This window comes from Tubulanus polymorphus, chromosome 3 (assembly GCF_964204645.1).
Source record: "Tubulanus polymorphus chromosome 3, tnTubPoly1.2, whole genome shotgun sequence".
In the NCBI taxonomy this organism is placed as follows: domain Eukaryota; kingdom Metazoa; phylum Nemertea; class Palaeonemertea; order Tubulaniformes; family Tubulanidae; genus Tubulanus; species Tubulanus polymorphus.
In genome coordinates this window covers 26,536,288-26,554,683 of record NC_134027.1, presented here as the reverse complement: position 1 = coordinate 26,554,683, position 18,396 = coordinate 26,536,288, and the positions used below count along the sequence as shown (strand labels likewise).

Genomic DNA, 18,396 nt, shown 5'->3' with positions numbered 1-18,396 from the left:
TATAGAGTTTATACAAATCTAGTTTGGACTAGTCGCTGTCGTTGTGGGGGTATATTTGATGTGATGATTCAGTGTGCAAAACCCACAGTTGATGATTTAACCATTCATTTTCTGACAGGTTCGAAGTTTTGGCTAAACTTTGTCATCGAAGAAACAAAAATAACTCATTTTGATAAGTTTACATGATTTAATAAGTTATTTTGGTTTCTCTGTTGTTTCTGGAAGTTTAGTCGAAACTTCAAAACTGTCAGAATAAACTGTTTTATCATGAACTTTGGGTTTTGCTCATTAACTCTGAAATAATGAGTTTAGTATCAGTCCACCAATCATTATAAATTTTGCTCTTCTTCCGATCTCAGTATTCTTCTTGAAATGTGAGGAAAACTGAATTAATACTCATTGTTTCATGCTACTGTGGATGTTGACATGCAGATCTAAACATGTGTCACTAGAGGATTGAGCATTAGAAAACAGCAGCAGCAGCAACAGCAGCAGCAGCAGCAGCATCGTCTGAAAACAATTTGAATCACAGTTGTATATATAAGGGGCAACAGGTTTCGATTCTATTCATCGAATTTGAAAAAGTTTGGGGCGATTAAAAAGTATAACGTATTGTCGCGTGATGTTAGTGCGGGTAATTACGATCAGGTGTGTCCTCGAATCTAACAGACATAAATATAATATCATTAGGTTGATCGCTCTTTTTAGAATATCGAATGAAACCGGTTTATTGTATGAACGATGAACAGATTGCGGCATCGTTTCACAATTCGTTCATTATCTATTTTAATACGTCGTCACAATAATCGACGAAAAATAGGTTCTATTTCAATGTAATGATGTATTTGTAATGATTAATATATAATCGCGCGATAAAGAATAAAAAGTTCAGTATCCCTGAAGATGACGGATAGCAACGAACTGTTAACCGGAGGAAGCATTTTGGACTCGTGTTCTCGGTGTGAGATTTTACATTATCTTTCTTCCAGTCTCCCGCGAATCTTCGAGAAACTTTGAAGAGTAAACTGTAATTGAGTTATCAGTCAATAGCCACTTAAACTTTGCAGTAGAAAAACTCGACTAAAATCTTCTCGATTTTAGACGAGTTTTAAGGATATTTCGCCGGTTTGTCGAAGATGAATATCGCGTCATTTCGATGATTTTTGCTATAAAATCGTCAACTTCGTTCGTATTTGAATATTCTAACTCGTTTCATTAGTCTAATGGTCGCGATCCTCTTATCGACAACTGTTACATCATTTAGTTCTAATTCGAATTATAATTTCGATGATTACCGGGTGTTAATCCGTCACCGAGGTTTTATTCTGATATCTGTAGCTCATTTATTGGCGACGACTGCGCGAGAAATAACGTCTGTCTCTGAATTCAAACGATTCTTTTCTCTATTTCAGTTGAAAAGTAACGCATTGAGATTTTTACAGCCACAGAACGATACAGTGAGTTTGATACTTTTTTGTTTATACTCTCGCGTCATAAATCGCGGAAATCATGTATTATCTGTCATCTTATTTATTACTATAAGTGAAATATCCTCCGATACTAATACTGATTGATAGAATGCAACACGTTGACGTGAACGGCGGGAGTGCACCGAATGACGGTATGATTTTCAATAATTAACTAGTTATATCCGATGACATTCGTCGGTATAATTTCGTGTCAAGGATCGAATAATCAGTTTGTAAAATATGTTTGTTCGGTAATTTTGCGATGTCGTGTATCGTGCTTCACTAAAAGTGGATACTTTCGCTCTCTCGTACTCGGGTCAATTGTCTTTGTTTTACGCGCGGCGCGAAGCGTAGAACGTAAAATAATCCTCGTTAGGATCGACTCTCGAAAGTATCGACTAATTCGATCACATTTCGGAGATATTTCGTGCTTCGCGCGTTCCTGGATCGAATTATAACGGGTACAGGTTACAATACGAGCGAAACACGCCGCGAATGCGCTTCAACTACTATTATGCGTTGTCATTATCAGGCCATGAGAAGTTTAAAAAAACATTACAATGGTATTATCATAACACCTTTCAATGAAAACCATGATGAAATACTGGTAAAGATTATATGCGAAACACATGTCGAAAAACGGCTACTCTAAAGAGTATTATCGGCGTGTACTATGCGTCAGATACGAAACGTGATTTCATAACGATATTCCAGATTTAAGATGATTTACAGTAAACTATGTAATATGGTGTATAGAATATTACATTTTGGCAACAACAGGTTCAATAAAGTAGCTTATTACGCATGTTTCATGAGACGGGTTTCGTCATAATTTGGTAAAATGTATGCGGTATATATTTGTACGTGCGTATTTTCAGTCAGTGCGCTACAGAAGCTGATTGTATTATAAATAGATGACATCAAATTGGCAGATTACTAATTTACATCGACAATACGCAATACAAAATACGGGTCATGTAAACATTTTTCAAAATGAAGAATGCTTTTAGGCGTTCGTTCATCGTTGAGAAAAAAAAACAAAGATGATTAGTCATACGTAGTTTCGACGATGTTTCATCAGGGTTTGCTCGAATTGAGAGGTATCTTTTGCGTCAAAAATTACGGAATGATTTTATTTTTGACGTCGTTAAATTGTTTTATACATTGATAGCTACTAAACGTTGATTAAGGGGTTCTGTGTGAGTCGATGTGCACTATGTCATCAATATTGGCGTTTCAAAATAACAAATTAGATTGTGAAAATTGGTATTTTTTTGTAATTGAATGTATTTCAAAACTCTTATTTCTTTAAATTAATTTGAAAATTTTCATCTGTCTTTTAAATGATGAGACATTATTTTTCAAGGCGCTTTCAAGCTAGTTTTCTTTCTCTGAATATTGAATATGATATCCTTCTGAAATGGCAGTCATTTTTTTCATGTTTCTTCATGTGCGCTGTGAACGTTTGGTATCAGATGGTCTTTACATCGTTGAGTCAATTAGAGTTTATAACAATCCGTTGATAGAGAGTTTCACTTTTCAAGTGTTGTTTTTTATCGATTATGACAGTATGACATTCAACTCCTCTCCTCTTATTCCAGGGTCATGTATTTACTGTGTTCATGTTCCAACTATCACTAGTTAGTCGTTCCCTTACAGCGGGCCTATTAAACATTGTAGCTCATTGGCCTACGGGCACAGGGGATAACCCTCATGGTGTCCATGGGCACAGGAGATCAGAGTTCTCCAAGGACGACCCTCATGTTGTTCACGGGAACAGGAGATCAGAGTTCTCTAGGGAGGACCCTCATGTTGTTCACGGGGGGCACAGGAGATCAGAGTTCTCCAGGGACGACCCTCATGTTGTCCACAGGGGGCACAGGAGATCAGAGTTCTCCAGGGACGACCCTCATGGTGTCCACGGGCACAGGAGATCAGAGTTCTCTAGGGGACGGCCCTCATGGTGTCCACGGGCACAGGAGATCAGAGTTCTGCAGGGACGACCCTCATGGTGTCCACGGGCACAGGAGATCAGAGTTCTCCAGGGACAACCCTCATGGTGTCCACGGGGTGCACAGGAGATCAGAGTTCTCCAGGGACGACCCTCATGGTGTCCACGGGCACAGGAGATCAGAGTTCAGGTACATAACACATATAGTAATAGTCTACAAGCATCAATAGTGATGCATTCTAAAAAACTCTCATTGAAATTACAATTAGCAATGTATTAAAAAGTTCTGTGGTTAAAGAATAACTGTATTTTACTATAGTTAAGTATTATCTAATGATTCAATATTTATTAGGACTAATATAAGTCGACTGAAGCGTGGCTCGTAAAACACTCGGGGATATGATTTGTTCTCAGATATAGAATGGCACTCGGTTACTGTGTAAATCTCTATTATAACCCCTTTCATAAATATTGTTTTAAGATTTGTTTCTTATTGACATTATCGTGATGTTCATTGCGGTGATGATTTTTCAAGTTTTTGTTAGGTTATTTTTATGCATTCTTCGTTCATGTGTTGTTTTAATTAACGCTTGCTCGATGCTTGTCTGTTTACAAGTCGAACATTTCCGCGCCTGAAAAATGATATGGGAAAGTCGGAATTCATCGTGCACCGCCCGTTATTAGTTTTAATTAAGTTGAAAATTATTCGTTTAGTAGAATCTAAGTAAACGTTGACGTAAAAAATCTTGTACGAAGTCGTTGCCCGGATGATGATTATCGTAAAGAATACATGTATGCCATTAACTAACGGTGTCTCGGGGCTATGAGTTCTATCTATCTAATCACTCGTGTGTCGTATGTCATATCAGGGATATTGTCTCGCATCTCTCAGGTCATATTTGATAATGTAATGCTATTAATAAGGACATGACAATCGGCAAATCGAGGGAGTCTTGTGGATCTTGTACAAGACCTTCAAATGTATTTGGTTACCCGTTTCTGAATGATAACTTGATAACTTTTTTCAGCCTTATTCTATCGAATCTTATAAACTTCTGTTGCGTAATTACTACAGGATTAGGTAAAGTTTTCCTAACCCCTTCTAATAAGCCTCCAAATATGCCTTTTAAAAGTGTGTAAAAAATTAAACGTGTCAAGACCTACAAAATTAGTCCTCGAATTCACCCCTGTCTCCTTGAGATGCTAGTTTATAGACAGATAATCTCTTCTCACATTCATTCAATCTACGAGCAATTATCTCAGCATAATTGCTCGTACATATTCAATCCAACAGAGTTTATGAGTTATTTTCATATAGTTTTTAAATCCCAGTTGACCCTCTCCGCACTGCCCCCCCTCCCTCTCTCTCTTCCTCTCCTGAAGATTTAATGACTGTTTTATCATAAGAAGTGTAACTACACTGTGGGTATTGTTAATATGTTATTACAAGCTAAGATACAATGAATTTGTTTTCATACCGAGGCATTTTATTATTGAGAAATGCTGTGTCTGCTCTCCATTAACCCCACTCTCTCGTTTACCTAACCTAAAAACAACAACAAAATTACAATGTTACCAAACTTAGTGTAGTTTTTTTTTTGCTACGAGTCTCAACTTTCTGCCACGCGCTTTTTTCCCTCGCCGTTCGTTCGATATCATCTGGACTGAATTTCGCTGAATATTCGAAGATTTGAAACTATATTTATAAACGTATTCGCGGTTGAATAATAGCTGGGAGAAAAAAAAAAACGATTGAAATCCGAACGAAACGAGATACTCGATCGTTCTCGGCTCGGAATAACTCCGTTTGAATTCATTGAATAAATCAGTGAATATCCTGTTACTCTCCCTGAATAAAACTTCGAATTCGGTCTATTTTTGGAAGATTTCTGATTTTGTTTAATTGAAGAGAAATCTGTCGGAAAGGAAAACTCTGCAAGTATTGATGAATCGACTCAATTCAATTAGCCATTTTTATCTCGAGAATTACTTACTAGCAATTCTTTAGAAATTGTGGATTTTCTTCTATTTACAACAATTGGTCGTCTATGAAAAAACCAGTTTCTCGTGTTATTCCGGGTATCGTCACGATGAACATAGCTGTGCTAATGTTGCATGCACTAGCGACATCTGTGAATATGAATCGACACCATCCCTCATGATCTTCTCGATGATGTATTCAGTATTTGTTTATTTTTAGGTTTAGTTTACTTCAAGTAGTGTTGCTTACGCATTATCATTTATTACATCATTGCTTTGCCTGTTTTTATAAGAAATGGGAAAATATTAGAATGAAATTCATCTAAATTCTGTTTATTTTTTGATGCTGAAAAAACTGGTGACTACAATAATATTTCTGTGATAACTATGTGTTATTCAAGGTGTTCTGTGTGGGTTGATGTGCACTATGTCATCAATATTGCCATTTGAAAATAACAATTGTGAATTTTAGGATTATTTTGTAATTAGATAAATTTCTTGATATATCCAAATCTAAACAAAAATTTATGCTTTGATATTTCAAGGTGTGAATGATTTTTCAAGTTAGTTATCCTGTTTATTCTTAACTTATTACTCCTTAGGATTTTGATATAAACAGCTGGTACCCTGGGGGGAGTTTTTATAGCATGGTCCACCCTCTTTAGTTCTTCTTCGTACCACTAGGGTGCGTTAGTATTGCTGATTAAACACTAGTGTCTGTAGTTGGCACCAGGGGGAGTTTTGATAGCACTGTCCACCCTCTTTAGTTCTTCTTCGTACCACTAGGGTGCATTAGTATTGCTGATTAAACAGCAGTATCTGGAGTGGTGACAAAGTAGATTTTAATGAAGCCACAATGGCCATCTTGTAGGGCTATTGCGGTGGAGCTGCTCTTGAACGATTGCAACAAAATCTCAATTGAAATGCACCGAATGGACTCTCTCTCCCAGCTGGTTAAAGTGCTGCCTGATTGATTGACGATTTCACCGTCGTAGTCGTTTCATTCATATAATCACGTCTTTAGACTTGACATGACACTTAACTAGACAACAACAGCAGCGGCAGCGGCAGTCACGATGATTATTAACTCAGACCTGTTGCGTGGGGGTATGCAGGGTGCGTATGGTACGTCCACCTCCGTTACATTTTGTTGAGTTCCAATTAGTCCTTGCAATAACCGCTCGGTGCTAGGAACCTGTAGTTTGTCGTAAGGCTATCAAATACCTGACAATACATCTCGGAATTGCTCGCTTCTTAAAAATTTGACGTATCAAATTCCGCTCCAAGAAGCTGTGACCACATAACTTCATCATCATCATATTCCAGTCAATCTAAAAAAAGTCTAAGTTATTAAAGTTTTTACATTCCAAGCCTGAAAACATTTTTCATATTTTGAATTTTTGAACTGATAGTTTAAAGTCTCCAGGCCAATCGGTTACTTTATAGGGTTATATAGAGTTTGGGAAAGTACTGATCTATCGTGAAGACAATTCTCTTATCATTCTTGTCTATTATGAATATTGATAAGAGTGAATTGATGTCGTCTGAAAGTCATCTGACGTTCATTGATCGCAGTCAATGACCGAGTGATGTTCGAAGTCTGGCTTCAAATGGATTTTTTATATATTCGAATGCTGTTTACATCCTATAAATCGCATACTGATAAATTTACTCTGTATCTGCACAATTTTAATGACATTTCAATAAAAATTTGTAAAACAAAATCCAAAAAATTATTTAATAAAACATATCATTTATTTGCAGATCGTGTTCACTGTATTTTCAAAGTCACATCTCAATTGTTTTTATATCTAACACTGGCTAGTATCTATGACCACTTAAGCGCCACCTGTTCACATCTCCTCGCGCAGTTTAAACAAGTCTTCATCGGATTATATCCCACTCGTTTTCTGATTGGCTGTATTGCGATATCACTGGTCATATGATCCAAATGTATATCAGTTGCACCTGGGCTTATGATTGGCTACGCAGTTAATTAATTCCCACACTGTTTCATACAGTTTATGAAATAAATGCCTTCAAAACTAATTTGTGACGATTATATTTTTTTATTTTGCAGAAAATTCAGAATTTGTCATGACAATTTATAATACAAAGCTTTGAAGACCACCGATCATCAATTTGTTCTTGAAGTTAAATTTATTTCCTTTTATGGTGAGTAGACTAACCCTTTATAAACCTAGCCTTTGTAATGTATATGGCGGGATGAGACCACTGATCTGGACAACTGACAAACTCAGAGAATCAGAGAAAACTCAGGGAATTTGACAAATTTTACCAAAAACACGGAAAACTCAGGAAATTCGGATAATGCTATTGACCAAATTTTTAAAAAATTAATACGTGATTCAATGAAAATTAATGAATCATAACATTTCAAACCTAGAAATTTCTCTAATTCCATCTGGGAATTTTGTGAATTCACATGGAAAAACTCAGGGAATTTATAAATGGCAGAAAAGTGGCGACCCTTGGATAAATCTTCTGGAAAAATTCTACCCTTCATGATTTTTTGGTCGAACAGATAAACACGAATGTGGTGTCTAGAACTTAACGAATACTCATTGAACATACGATCATTTGGGGTTTTTTCCCATGGAATTCTGGAGGGATATCTGAGGATTGTGAGTTCTCCTAGCGACGATGTTTATTAGATGAAGCCCGTTGATACGGAATATTTTCTGAGACGAAATTCGCCGAGATCAAAGGTAGCGTCGAATGTGGCTGCATCAATAGCGCCATCTTAGATCATTTTTACTATAAACATACAGAACCGCGATCGCAATCGGTCTATGTAAACACGTAATTCTCTTTCTCACCTTGTCCTTCTCTCAGCTGTCAATCTATTAATTCATTTGGTTCAATAACGTGCGTCGATTTCAGCATCGTAAACCCTACAAATAAATGAAACAAAAAACCAACCCGATCGTTTATTGACGTCTTAGAAAAATTACACGTTTATCGCGCAATATTGTTGACAATAGATAATATGATATGAATTATATGATATTAAGGAACAGTGAAGATATATTAGATTTGAATATATTGATGAATCTAATTGAATTGACTGGCAACCAGTCTAGCCTAATATATCGATGATATAGTGCACATCGTTTCAAAAATAGTTATTAGAATTTATCAAATGTAAAATATGTTTAATTACACAAAAATTCACAATTGTTATTGTTATTTTTAAACGCCGATATTGATGATGTAGTGCACATCAACTCACACAGAACCCCTTGAATAACTAATACTAGGTATCAATGTTATTGTAATGGTTTTTACGGCATCAAAAAATCAAGTAATCGTATTTGAAAATATGAGTGAGAATTGGAGAACTATTAAAGACGCGATGCACATATGTAAATGAAGTATTAGTGAACGCTGTCGTCAAGTGGGTATTATATTCTGTTATAGAATATGATGTGAAAAGTCAAGAAATTCGATTGAATTTCTATACGTACTCGAGTTAGAAGAATTCTCTCCACATCTGAGTAAAGATCGCTAAAGGAGGGTATGAACTTTTCAGCAGTTTCTTGAGAACGTTTATTAGCAAATTCAAACCTGTGTTAAACCGTACTCGGAAATTTCCACTTCGACGAATAATTTTTTTCTGATTTCCTCATGTATTTTCCTTAAATAAGGCATTTCTTATTTATTTCGATACATTTCGGTTTAAAAAACGGCTAAAATAATCAGATTTTCATTCCTCAAAAACCACCAGCAGAATGTCATCGTATTAGAAAGCGGTTTAGAACGTATAATGTGTACGATGGGGATGGCCAACCAGTGCAAACTAATCATTGACTAAAAGAGAGAGAGAGGAGAGAGAGGGAGAGAGAGAGAGGGATGTCACTTTTCAAGCAATAAGAGAAACACATACTAGACGCCGCACTTGAATCAGCGTTACATAATTAATATAATATTCAACTATGTCTTTACTAGTGATACTCTAAACGCTTGACGCGCTCTTCAACGCTATCTCCCAATTCACATCTTTATTGCATTGTAAATATACTATTCACTAATGAGCGATTGTCAACTCTGTGAAATCATTCATTCGTTCGATGCATTTTTGGGGATCATCTTTTTATCACATATTTTCCTTAGATTTAATCTGTAATCTTCGTGAGTGCAGTCATGACACATTCTGTCACACTTTCTCCCCTCACCCTCTCTCCGTCTACCCCTCCCTCTCTCCCTCCCCTCACCCTCTCTCCCTCAACCCCTCTCTCCCCTGACCCTCTCTCCGTCTACCCCTATCTCCCCTCACCCTCTCTCCCTCTACCCCTCTCTCCCTCTACCCCTCTCTCCCTTCACCCTCTCTCCCTCTACCCCTCTCTCTCACCCTGTCGCTCCTCTCTCCCTCCTGTCTCTTCCTCTCTTTGTCCTCTCCCTCTTTCTTCCAAATTCTTCCTCTTTTTCTCTTTTCTCTCTTCACTTTCCTCTTTACCTCTTCTCTGTCACTCTTCGGACCTCTTTCTCTCTGCTCTCTCTCCTCTTTCTTCTAAAGCCCGACCGTCTTCTGTATCTGAATAAATCATTTCATCCGATGAAATTTAAAACTCGTTATTTAAAATGAATATTACACGAGATATATTTAACATCCAGGTAAATTGAAAGCCGTTATGGTTTGAAATAGTGTCTCCTCCTCATATAAGTGAAGTGAAGTGACAAGCACGTGTGTTAGTCTCATTAACGACTTGGCAAACTTTTTCTTTTTCGTAGTTGTTGGGAAATAAATGGTTTTGTTTCGAGACTTTGCTGAACATACATACAATTTCCCTATTGATCAAACAGAGTAAAACGTACCGGATCACCCCAGCTATTCCTCGGTGCAATGAGTGCGTTTTTAAATGATATATTGTGTATATATATATATATGTGTGATATACTCAATATGAGAATCATTGGTCTTTTTGATATATCGCAGCTGAAACAATTAACATCACTCATAAATATTTTGATAGGCGCGCTATTCACTTCAAAGCTTTTCATTGTTCTTGATGAACTAACTCTTACTAACTCTTGCTTCTGACGTTTTGCTTCTGCAACACACTCGGAGAGGAACAGATTTTTCGACTATCGGCGCGATATATATTTTCGAAGATTGTTGTCGAAAAATAATTCTAAAAAAGTTAGAATTAGTTTTGAAGAATGGGAAAATAGTGTCAAGAATAGGAATTATCGTGCCGATTTTTTAAAAAGAATTTGTTAAAGTTATTGCGTTTAGATGTTATGTAGATTTCGCCTCATTTCAGCCCAGAATTTTGTATCACATATGAAAAAATATCCGATGAAATGCTCTTGAGTACATTTCATTTATTAAATTATTAATATCAATTATTGGAATTATCCACTAACTATCCACTAACTATCCACTAGCATTACGATGCCCTTTTTGAACTAGCGATTTAAGAATGGGGGCCAGCAGAGCAAACAGCGCTGCACTTGTCAGAACGCTCATTTTTAGTTTGAAAAATTTGATTAAGAAATCAAATTTTCAAAGTTTCAGCTGATACAGGTTAAGTTTGAATTACTGTCCTCATTGAAGACATAAAGTATTCAACAGCTCCCAATAATTTGAGTTAAACATTTTTCATGAAAATGGGTCCTGATGAGTTCTTGTTTCAACCCCTTCCAATACTGTCTATACGATAAGATTTATATTCAGGAAAATGTGGACATTGCGTCAGTGTATGTTAGCATAATTTATGATCTACTAATACTGTGATATTCCACAATACAGAAAAGAGAGATTAGTCAGAAATGTTTCCTTGAGTTTATAGTTTATTTCGACTATATCCTAATAGTCATCTTCCGGAATTGCGTATTGCTGAAAATGACAGGATATAAGATAAAAGTCGAAACGTTGAAAATAATTAACTTGCTCAAGGAAACATTTTAGAATAATTTTCTTTTCTATATTGTAGGATTTTAACGCGTTATCGTTTCAACACGGACTCAGAGTGTTTCATCAAGATCATTATGATCTATCATTCGAATTGTTCAATTCAATCGAGGTGTAGAATTGAGAAAAAATGTAGAAACAAAATTTCTAGTTTAAAAGGGAGAAAACTTTAGTGAAAATAGAGAGTATATTAGAGCTGTATGTATGTGACAGGGCTGTGTGATCAAGAGCTCTATCTATTGTACCGTTAGTGTTTAGTCGCTCAGTTTTTGACTGGTCCTTCATGGATATCAAGTGAAAGATGAGTGGTTTTATGCAAGCCGCAATAGTTGAAATCTTTGAACTCAAAAGTAGAAGACTAGCATTCGTGTCTGGTATCTCAGGGGTTATCTGGTATAACTCAATATTATTGATGTAAAAATGACAGAACCGAGCGAGAGGGATTCATTCATAGTTGAAAATCTTTCATCGGTTTAAAGAGAATGAAACGCATCAGGATTAAAAAAATTTACGAGCTTAAAAGTTGACCCCACCGGGCGCCTATCTACCCTGTTCATTACTTGTTTTCTAAATCATGATCCAGCTAACAGACCTGGCAGTTTTAGAAATGAACTGATTACTAATTTGATTGCATTTGACAAAACGTCCCGGCCGATTTGGAGACATTTTTTTCATCCTTACATCATAAAGGATTTAATCAGAAATATTCACTCCTGCAATACGCGCATACTTTTATTTCTCTTTATTGAGAGTAAAATTGATGAGAATTTTGATGACATTTGAACTGAAAATTCAATGAAATATTTTCGTTTACGCGTGACCTTTGCAGAATTAATGAAATCTGAATGAGATCCGGATTTTACATTAATTATAACCGATGAATCAAACTGTCAGATGACATGGACATTAATCGTATCTTCTTCAAGTTCAGTCTCATTAATTATCAGGTACCAGTTTCACAGATATGAGTTAACATTTGATTCAGAGTTAACTCATTCAAAACAATGAGCTGATTTTGAGAGTTAACTAATAACTGTGGAACTGAACCCAGTAGATGCTCCTCTTGAAGTAACATTAAAAAAAAATTCAAAACAACTTTGGCACGTTTAATGAGGCAATGTTCCCAGAGTAGATTTCCAAGTACACTAAGTTCGTGGGTGGGGGGTTAAGGATGTGATCTTTGTCCCCAAAACAGTCATTCAATCGGGAACCTAAATCATTAAAATATTTGAAAATGGCTAATACTGAAAGAGGTTGATCATCGATATGCGCCTTTTTTAAAATGTGGCCTTTTTTCTTTGTGGAGGCAGTCGATATTGGTTTATTATAAAGTCACTTGTTCTGATCTGATTAACCAGTTTTCGCTGATTTTCACACCAGTCGTTTCACGAGTATTTTGTAATTCATAACGAGGTGAATAACCGGCATCAGTCACTGCACTGCAGTTCACTCTCTACATTCTAACTCAGCCGATCAAAACCTTTAAAATAGAATAGATCGTTATGAAAGATTGAAATGGTAAAACAATTCAATTATCTTCTGTGTTACTACTGTATATAGAATACAGGTTAATCAATCACAATTGAATTTGTTGATACGCGGTCAGTCGATAGTGGGTGTTATACAATTACATCAACCGGTTTACAGTTGTGTCTTGTACAATTGTTACGACAATGATTGGCCGATAAGATGATCTCCCCACCCAGCAGTTTTAGTGGGTAGTATATTACTAGAGTCAGGGCTAACCGACGTACTCTACTCCGTAATTAATGGTCCTCCAACGATACACTTGGTTTTCTAGTGGTACTTCAACTACCAGTGCTTCTAGCCAATCAATGCTTCAATTTGCTTCGTACACCCCGCCGCGCACCGAATGACCTATTCGTTGCACCTGCTATTGAACGTTACCTCAAAAAATTAAATCAAAACCAAAATATTTTCGTAAGTTATTTCATGAGCTATTTGTGGGCGTATTTTCTCATGTTTTAAGATGCTGAAATGTTGACGATGCAATTTTTTTCACATTTTGAAGAAGAAAGTTCTTGCACGTGATTTCTTGTGGTTTCTCATGATTATTTATCTAAATGTTTTTTGACATAATTGTGGCTGCATATATATATATATATATGTTTATTCTTATATTTAGTGTTGTTAGCTTATTTCTGCTGTGGTCAGTAGATTGATGTGGAAAATTATAAAAAATAGAAAATGGATGTTTGCTTAAAAAATTATGGTATCAAGTGAAAATCTTAAAAATGTGCGAAAAATTCAAGAAAAATGATTGTCCAAATATTTCGATCTCCGTTTTTTAAGTCATATACCGCGGAGCTCAGAACTTCTGCACAAGCCGTGTTGAAATCTTAAGAAATTTTGTTTAATTCGTCCAGATTGTGGTCAGTAACCGTTTATGTTATTGTACTTGAAAGTAAAACATGTGAAAAATCTGGGAAAATTATGCGAAAAAATATTTGAAAAATCCTGGTTTTTTGTTTTAGAAAATGTAATAAAAGGCAATTGTTGGATGTGAAAAAATGTTAAAATTCCGAAGTCCATCAACCTGATTCCTGATTCCGGATTCCTTATTCCTTATTCCTGATTCCTGATTCCTGATTCCTTATTCCTGATATGAATAGAAGAATGAACATAAACATGAAAAAGATGAAAAAGGAATTTGTATCATGTCTAGATTTCTGGTAGACTCAAATAAATTGATTCGAGGGCTGGTTTATCGGAAGGTGCTAACTCCATGTAAAGTGAAGGTCTAATTTTGTCTCAGATTCTGAGGAATTTCAGCTGTCTAAAAGGTCACTGCCACAGAATGACTTTTTCTGATTAATTTGCCCTAGAAAAATTGTTGAGACACAGATCTTAGATCCCTAGATTTTGATTGTATAGTATTTATTATCAGTCGACACTTCCAATGATTAGTTATTGTAATATCCTGATGATATTTCCTACAATCATTTTTAAGCGAAACGTCCGCATCAAGGTGAGGTAAATAAGCCTTTGTTTGGTTTAGCCTTGTTTATATATTCGGATAAAACACAAGTCAGTTCAACAATATCAGTTCAAACATCAACAATTTCTGCCGCTTAAAAGTAATTCATTTATTCTTCCAATTTATGACGATCGAAAGAATTGTATTTAGATTCAACGAGGCGTCCTTTTAAGGATAAGTTAGGGAATTTTCTTTTCTTTAAAGAAGTAAGGGAATTTTGAAGCTAAAAATCAGGGAAAAGCCATCGAAATTTGTTGAGATAAGATTGGCCCACTGTTCAAATTCATAGTTGTTGTTTAGCAATTCGGGATATCAATCATTGCAAGTGATATATATATATATATATATATTATATGGAAATTAACTAAATTCAAAATCGTTACAAATAGAAGAAAATAAGCTACAATGAATTGATTTCTCTTTATCCATTATTTCACACTATTTTTACATTGAACTATAAATGAACAATGAACTAATCATAATGTATATGAATGCATAAATTAAAGTAGAATAAACGATTATGATTAAGTCTCGATACTTCACAGAAATTCAGCTGCGGATTTTATTGAATTCAGATATTGGTCGTTTTAACAGTGATTTCTGGTGTAAAGCCGAGGGTGGTGTATATATATTGTGAGTAGGTGATATATAGCCGGTACTGTGTAGAGGTTACTGCGTGCATGCCTGCAACTAGTCTTCAACTTTTAATCATACTTCTCAGGGTGTCCTGTATTTAACCCGAATTGGGAATGAATTTCATTTTTGTTTTTTGAGAAATTTCATTTTCTTCGTTCTGACGAGTTAATTCAACTTCGATTTAATTTAACTTTATTCGATCTTTATTTCGTAATGAAAGAACAAAACTCGTAAAGAACGGAATTTTACAGAAAAAGAAAAAAAAGCATTTTTTATATACAATTCCCAGGAATCCTAATCATTGAATATTTCTACCAGACATTAATTGAAACTAAAGTTATAAATAAAGGTACAAATTCCAGTTGTTCTAAATGAAAATAGTTAATTAATATATCTGTTTTACTTTCCATTTTGTCTGTACTGGTAGACGGTTTATGGAAGTGTAAAATTCGAAGTATAAAGGTGTGTCAATTTTCTGAAATATTGACAAGCTCGATTGTAAAAAAAAAATTACACTGTGCTTTTAGGTTTTAATAATTTCTCGATCTCAATGTGTTTTATGAATAATGTAGTTTTTAATGCTGATTTTCTGAATGTATCGAAATGAATTAATTGATGCCGTGACAGAATTCACAATAAACTCCGAGTGGTTTTAGTGACGTAAAGTTTGATTGAAAACACTGACTGTTCTGACGTACAGTTTCCATGGATTCCACTTAGTGCTGGTTAAGTATTGGCCATTAAGTGCCCAACTATAGTTTCAAAACAATACCATTCTTACATTGGAAATGATTTTAATTATTCATACTTGAGAATTTTACTTGCGCTCGCGTATTTAGTAATTGTCGTTGTAGTTTTTTCGTGGCATTGATTTCATCAGATGTGAGAAATTGTAAGAAATACCTGCTGAACATGGATTGTACTAGTTCTGCTGAACAGGGTTCGTACTAGTCCTGCTGAACATGGTTCGTACTAGTCCTGCTGAACATGGTTCGTACTAGTCCTGCTGAACAGGGTTTGTACTAGTCCTGCTGAACAGGGTTCGTATTAGTCCTGCTGAACAGGGTTTGTACTAGTTCTGCTGAACAGGGTTCGTACTAGTCCTGCTGAACATGGTTCGTACTAGTCCTGCTGAACATGGTTCGTACTAGTCCTGCTGAACAGGGTTTGTACTAGTCCTGCTGAACAGGGTTCGTACTAGTCCTGCTGAACAGGGTTCGTACTAGTCCTGCTGAACATGGTTCGTACTAGTCCTGCTGAACATGGTTCGTACTAGTCCTGCTGAACAGGGTTTGTACTAGTCCTGCTGAACAGGGTTCGTACTAGTCCTGCTGAACATGGTTCGTACTAGTCCTGCAGAACAGGGTTTGTACTAGTCCTGCCGAACAGGGTTCGTACTAGTCCTCAAAATATAAATAGTTGAGGCTATTTCCAAGTCTTGATGAATATCATTGAGAGGAAACCACAATATCAATTTAAAACAACTGTGATTGTTTTTCCTTACATATCAGTCAGAATCCTCCCATACCTCTTCGTTGTTTGAGTTTATTTGAAAAATTATTTTTTTAACTAAATTCTTTTCTTGATAGACCTGAATTAATTCAATTTTGAAAATGAATTCTGAAGATGGTTGGAAGGATTCCACGCCAAACAAAAGAAAGAAACAATAACAGTTGTTTATGTTGTAGATTTCTCTCAATGTTCGTCCCGAAAATCCTGGAAAAGTTATGAAATAAGTAATATGTTTTTTTGAAGGCTTGGAAAAGTTATGAAGTTATATTAAGTTTTGTGACGGGCTATAAGAAAATTATGGAATTTTTCAAATTTGATGCGGATAAGTTTTTCTTGTGGTTTTCGAAGTGTAGGCGTAGTATTACTTTTCATAAACTTTCAATTCTGCATTCTTGAGAGTATGAACTCATTTCGGCCCTGGAAAAAGCTATGGAGTAGGTATGAAAAATCAAACACTGCAAATGGTACGAACCCTGTAATAGAAACAATCAGCATTTGCAGATCAGAAAAAATCAAACGGGTCAAAAATATCGATACCTTAAGAGTTGAAACTTTTGTCATGCGGCTGTTTTTTCGAACGGTAACTTTTACAAAACAATCGTTTCTTCAATATACGAACAAAATAAACATCGACAACAACTTCATCAATGCGTCCTCTCTCTCTCTCTCCCTCTCTCTCTCCCTCTTCTCTCTCTCTCCTTCCTCTCCCTCCCTCTCTCTCTCTCTCTCTCTCTCTCTCTTTCTCTCTCTCTCTCTCTCTCTCTCTCTCTCTCTCTCTCTCTCTCTCTCTCTCTCTCTCTCTCCTCTCTCTCTCCTCTCTCTTGATGTAGATTATATCCAGTCGTCTCAGTAGGAAACCCGAGTGATCGTTCTCCGACGGAATTTCATAATTGCTGCGAGATTGTTGCGATTGTACGTTTGTTCTCGGGACGGCGTTTACCGCCGCCATCACAAGAGTTCAATGAGTACGAACTACTCGGCACCGCGTCGACGCGATACTGAGAGGGAGAGAGATATATAAAGTGGCCACGAACGTCGGTAATACTCCTCATTCTACCTGACATGGTGACATAGTCTATACTCTCTATACGTTAGCATCCTCTATCAGTCATTGTGCGTCGATTAGTCAAACTATTAACAACTCATCAACTTCGACCGACCTGAGACTAAAGATATGTAACTCGCGATTCTTTTACACGCGCGCAATTCATCGTTTAAAAGTGGGAATAAACTCATATTTACAAACTACGTTTGATCGATAGATTTATCAGCGACGACTGCTGAGAGAATCTGAGAGCTTATCACTCGCAGATAAGGATAATCTATTAGTCACCGTGGACGCGTTTAGGGGATTCTGCTTCGGCAGTCAGTCATCCACCATGTATTCACAGGTAATAAACCAGTTCATATAGAAGACGGTGCTCTCGGAAATGAAAAACCGGCCCAAAAAAGTTTTCTTCGGTTAGTGATTTATTTTTTACATTTCAACTATATCCTCTTAGTCGTCTTCAGGGATAGTATTTCTAAAGATGACTATTAGGATATAGTCAAAACGTCGATGATAAATCATTGATTATAGGAAAACTTTTTGGACTCGTTTTTCTTGGGTCTGGGATTTTCTATATCATTGTTGCAACACGGACTCACAGAGTTTCATCAATGGCTAATTAAACAGGTTCTAAAGGATGAAATTGATTTAAGCGAATTTTAAGTTAACTCACAATCAGTGAGAAATTAATAATTGTGCTTTGTTGAAATATCTAAAAACTAAAAAAATTGCTGAATAACAATTTTTTTTTTTTAATTTTTTGTCAAAAAACTGTGGGAATATGTCAAAAAATTGAAGCAAATAATTAGGATGGTCCAAGATTTATGATGAAATATGAAATGATTAGCTGGATTGACCTACTGCACT

The 18,396-nt window shown here is 36.0% G+C and overlaps 1 protein-coding gene across 2 annotated transcripts in view; it reads left to right on the top strand.

Moving 5' to 3' along the window:
• Window positions 1–18,396, top strand: part of LOC141901922 (nuclear receptor subfamily 1 group D member 2-like) — a 43,926-nt gene that overhangs the window by 9,734 nt on the left and 15,796 nt on the right. For both annotated transcript variants that reach the window (XM_074789497.1, XM_074789496.1), the window contains exons 3-4: window positions 1,413–1,457; window positions 7,481–7,575. In XM_074789497.1, the coding sequence (XP_074645598.1) occupies window positions 7,573–7,575 (3 nt within the window). In that variant the 5' untranslated portion in view covers window positions 1,413–1,457; window positions 7,481–7,572. The remainder of the gene's footprint in view (window positions 1–1,412; window positions 1,458–7,480; window positions 7,576–18,396) is intronic.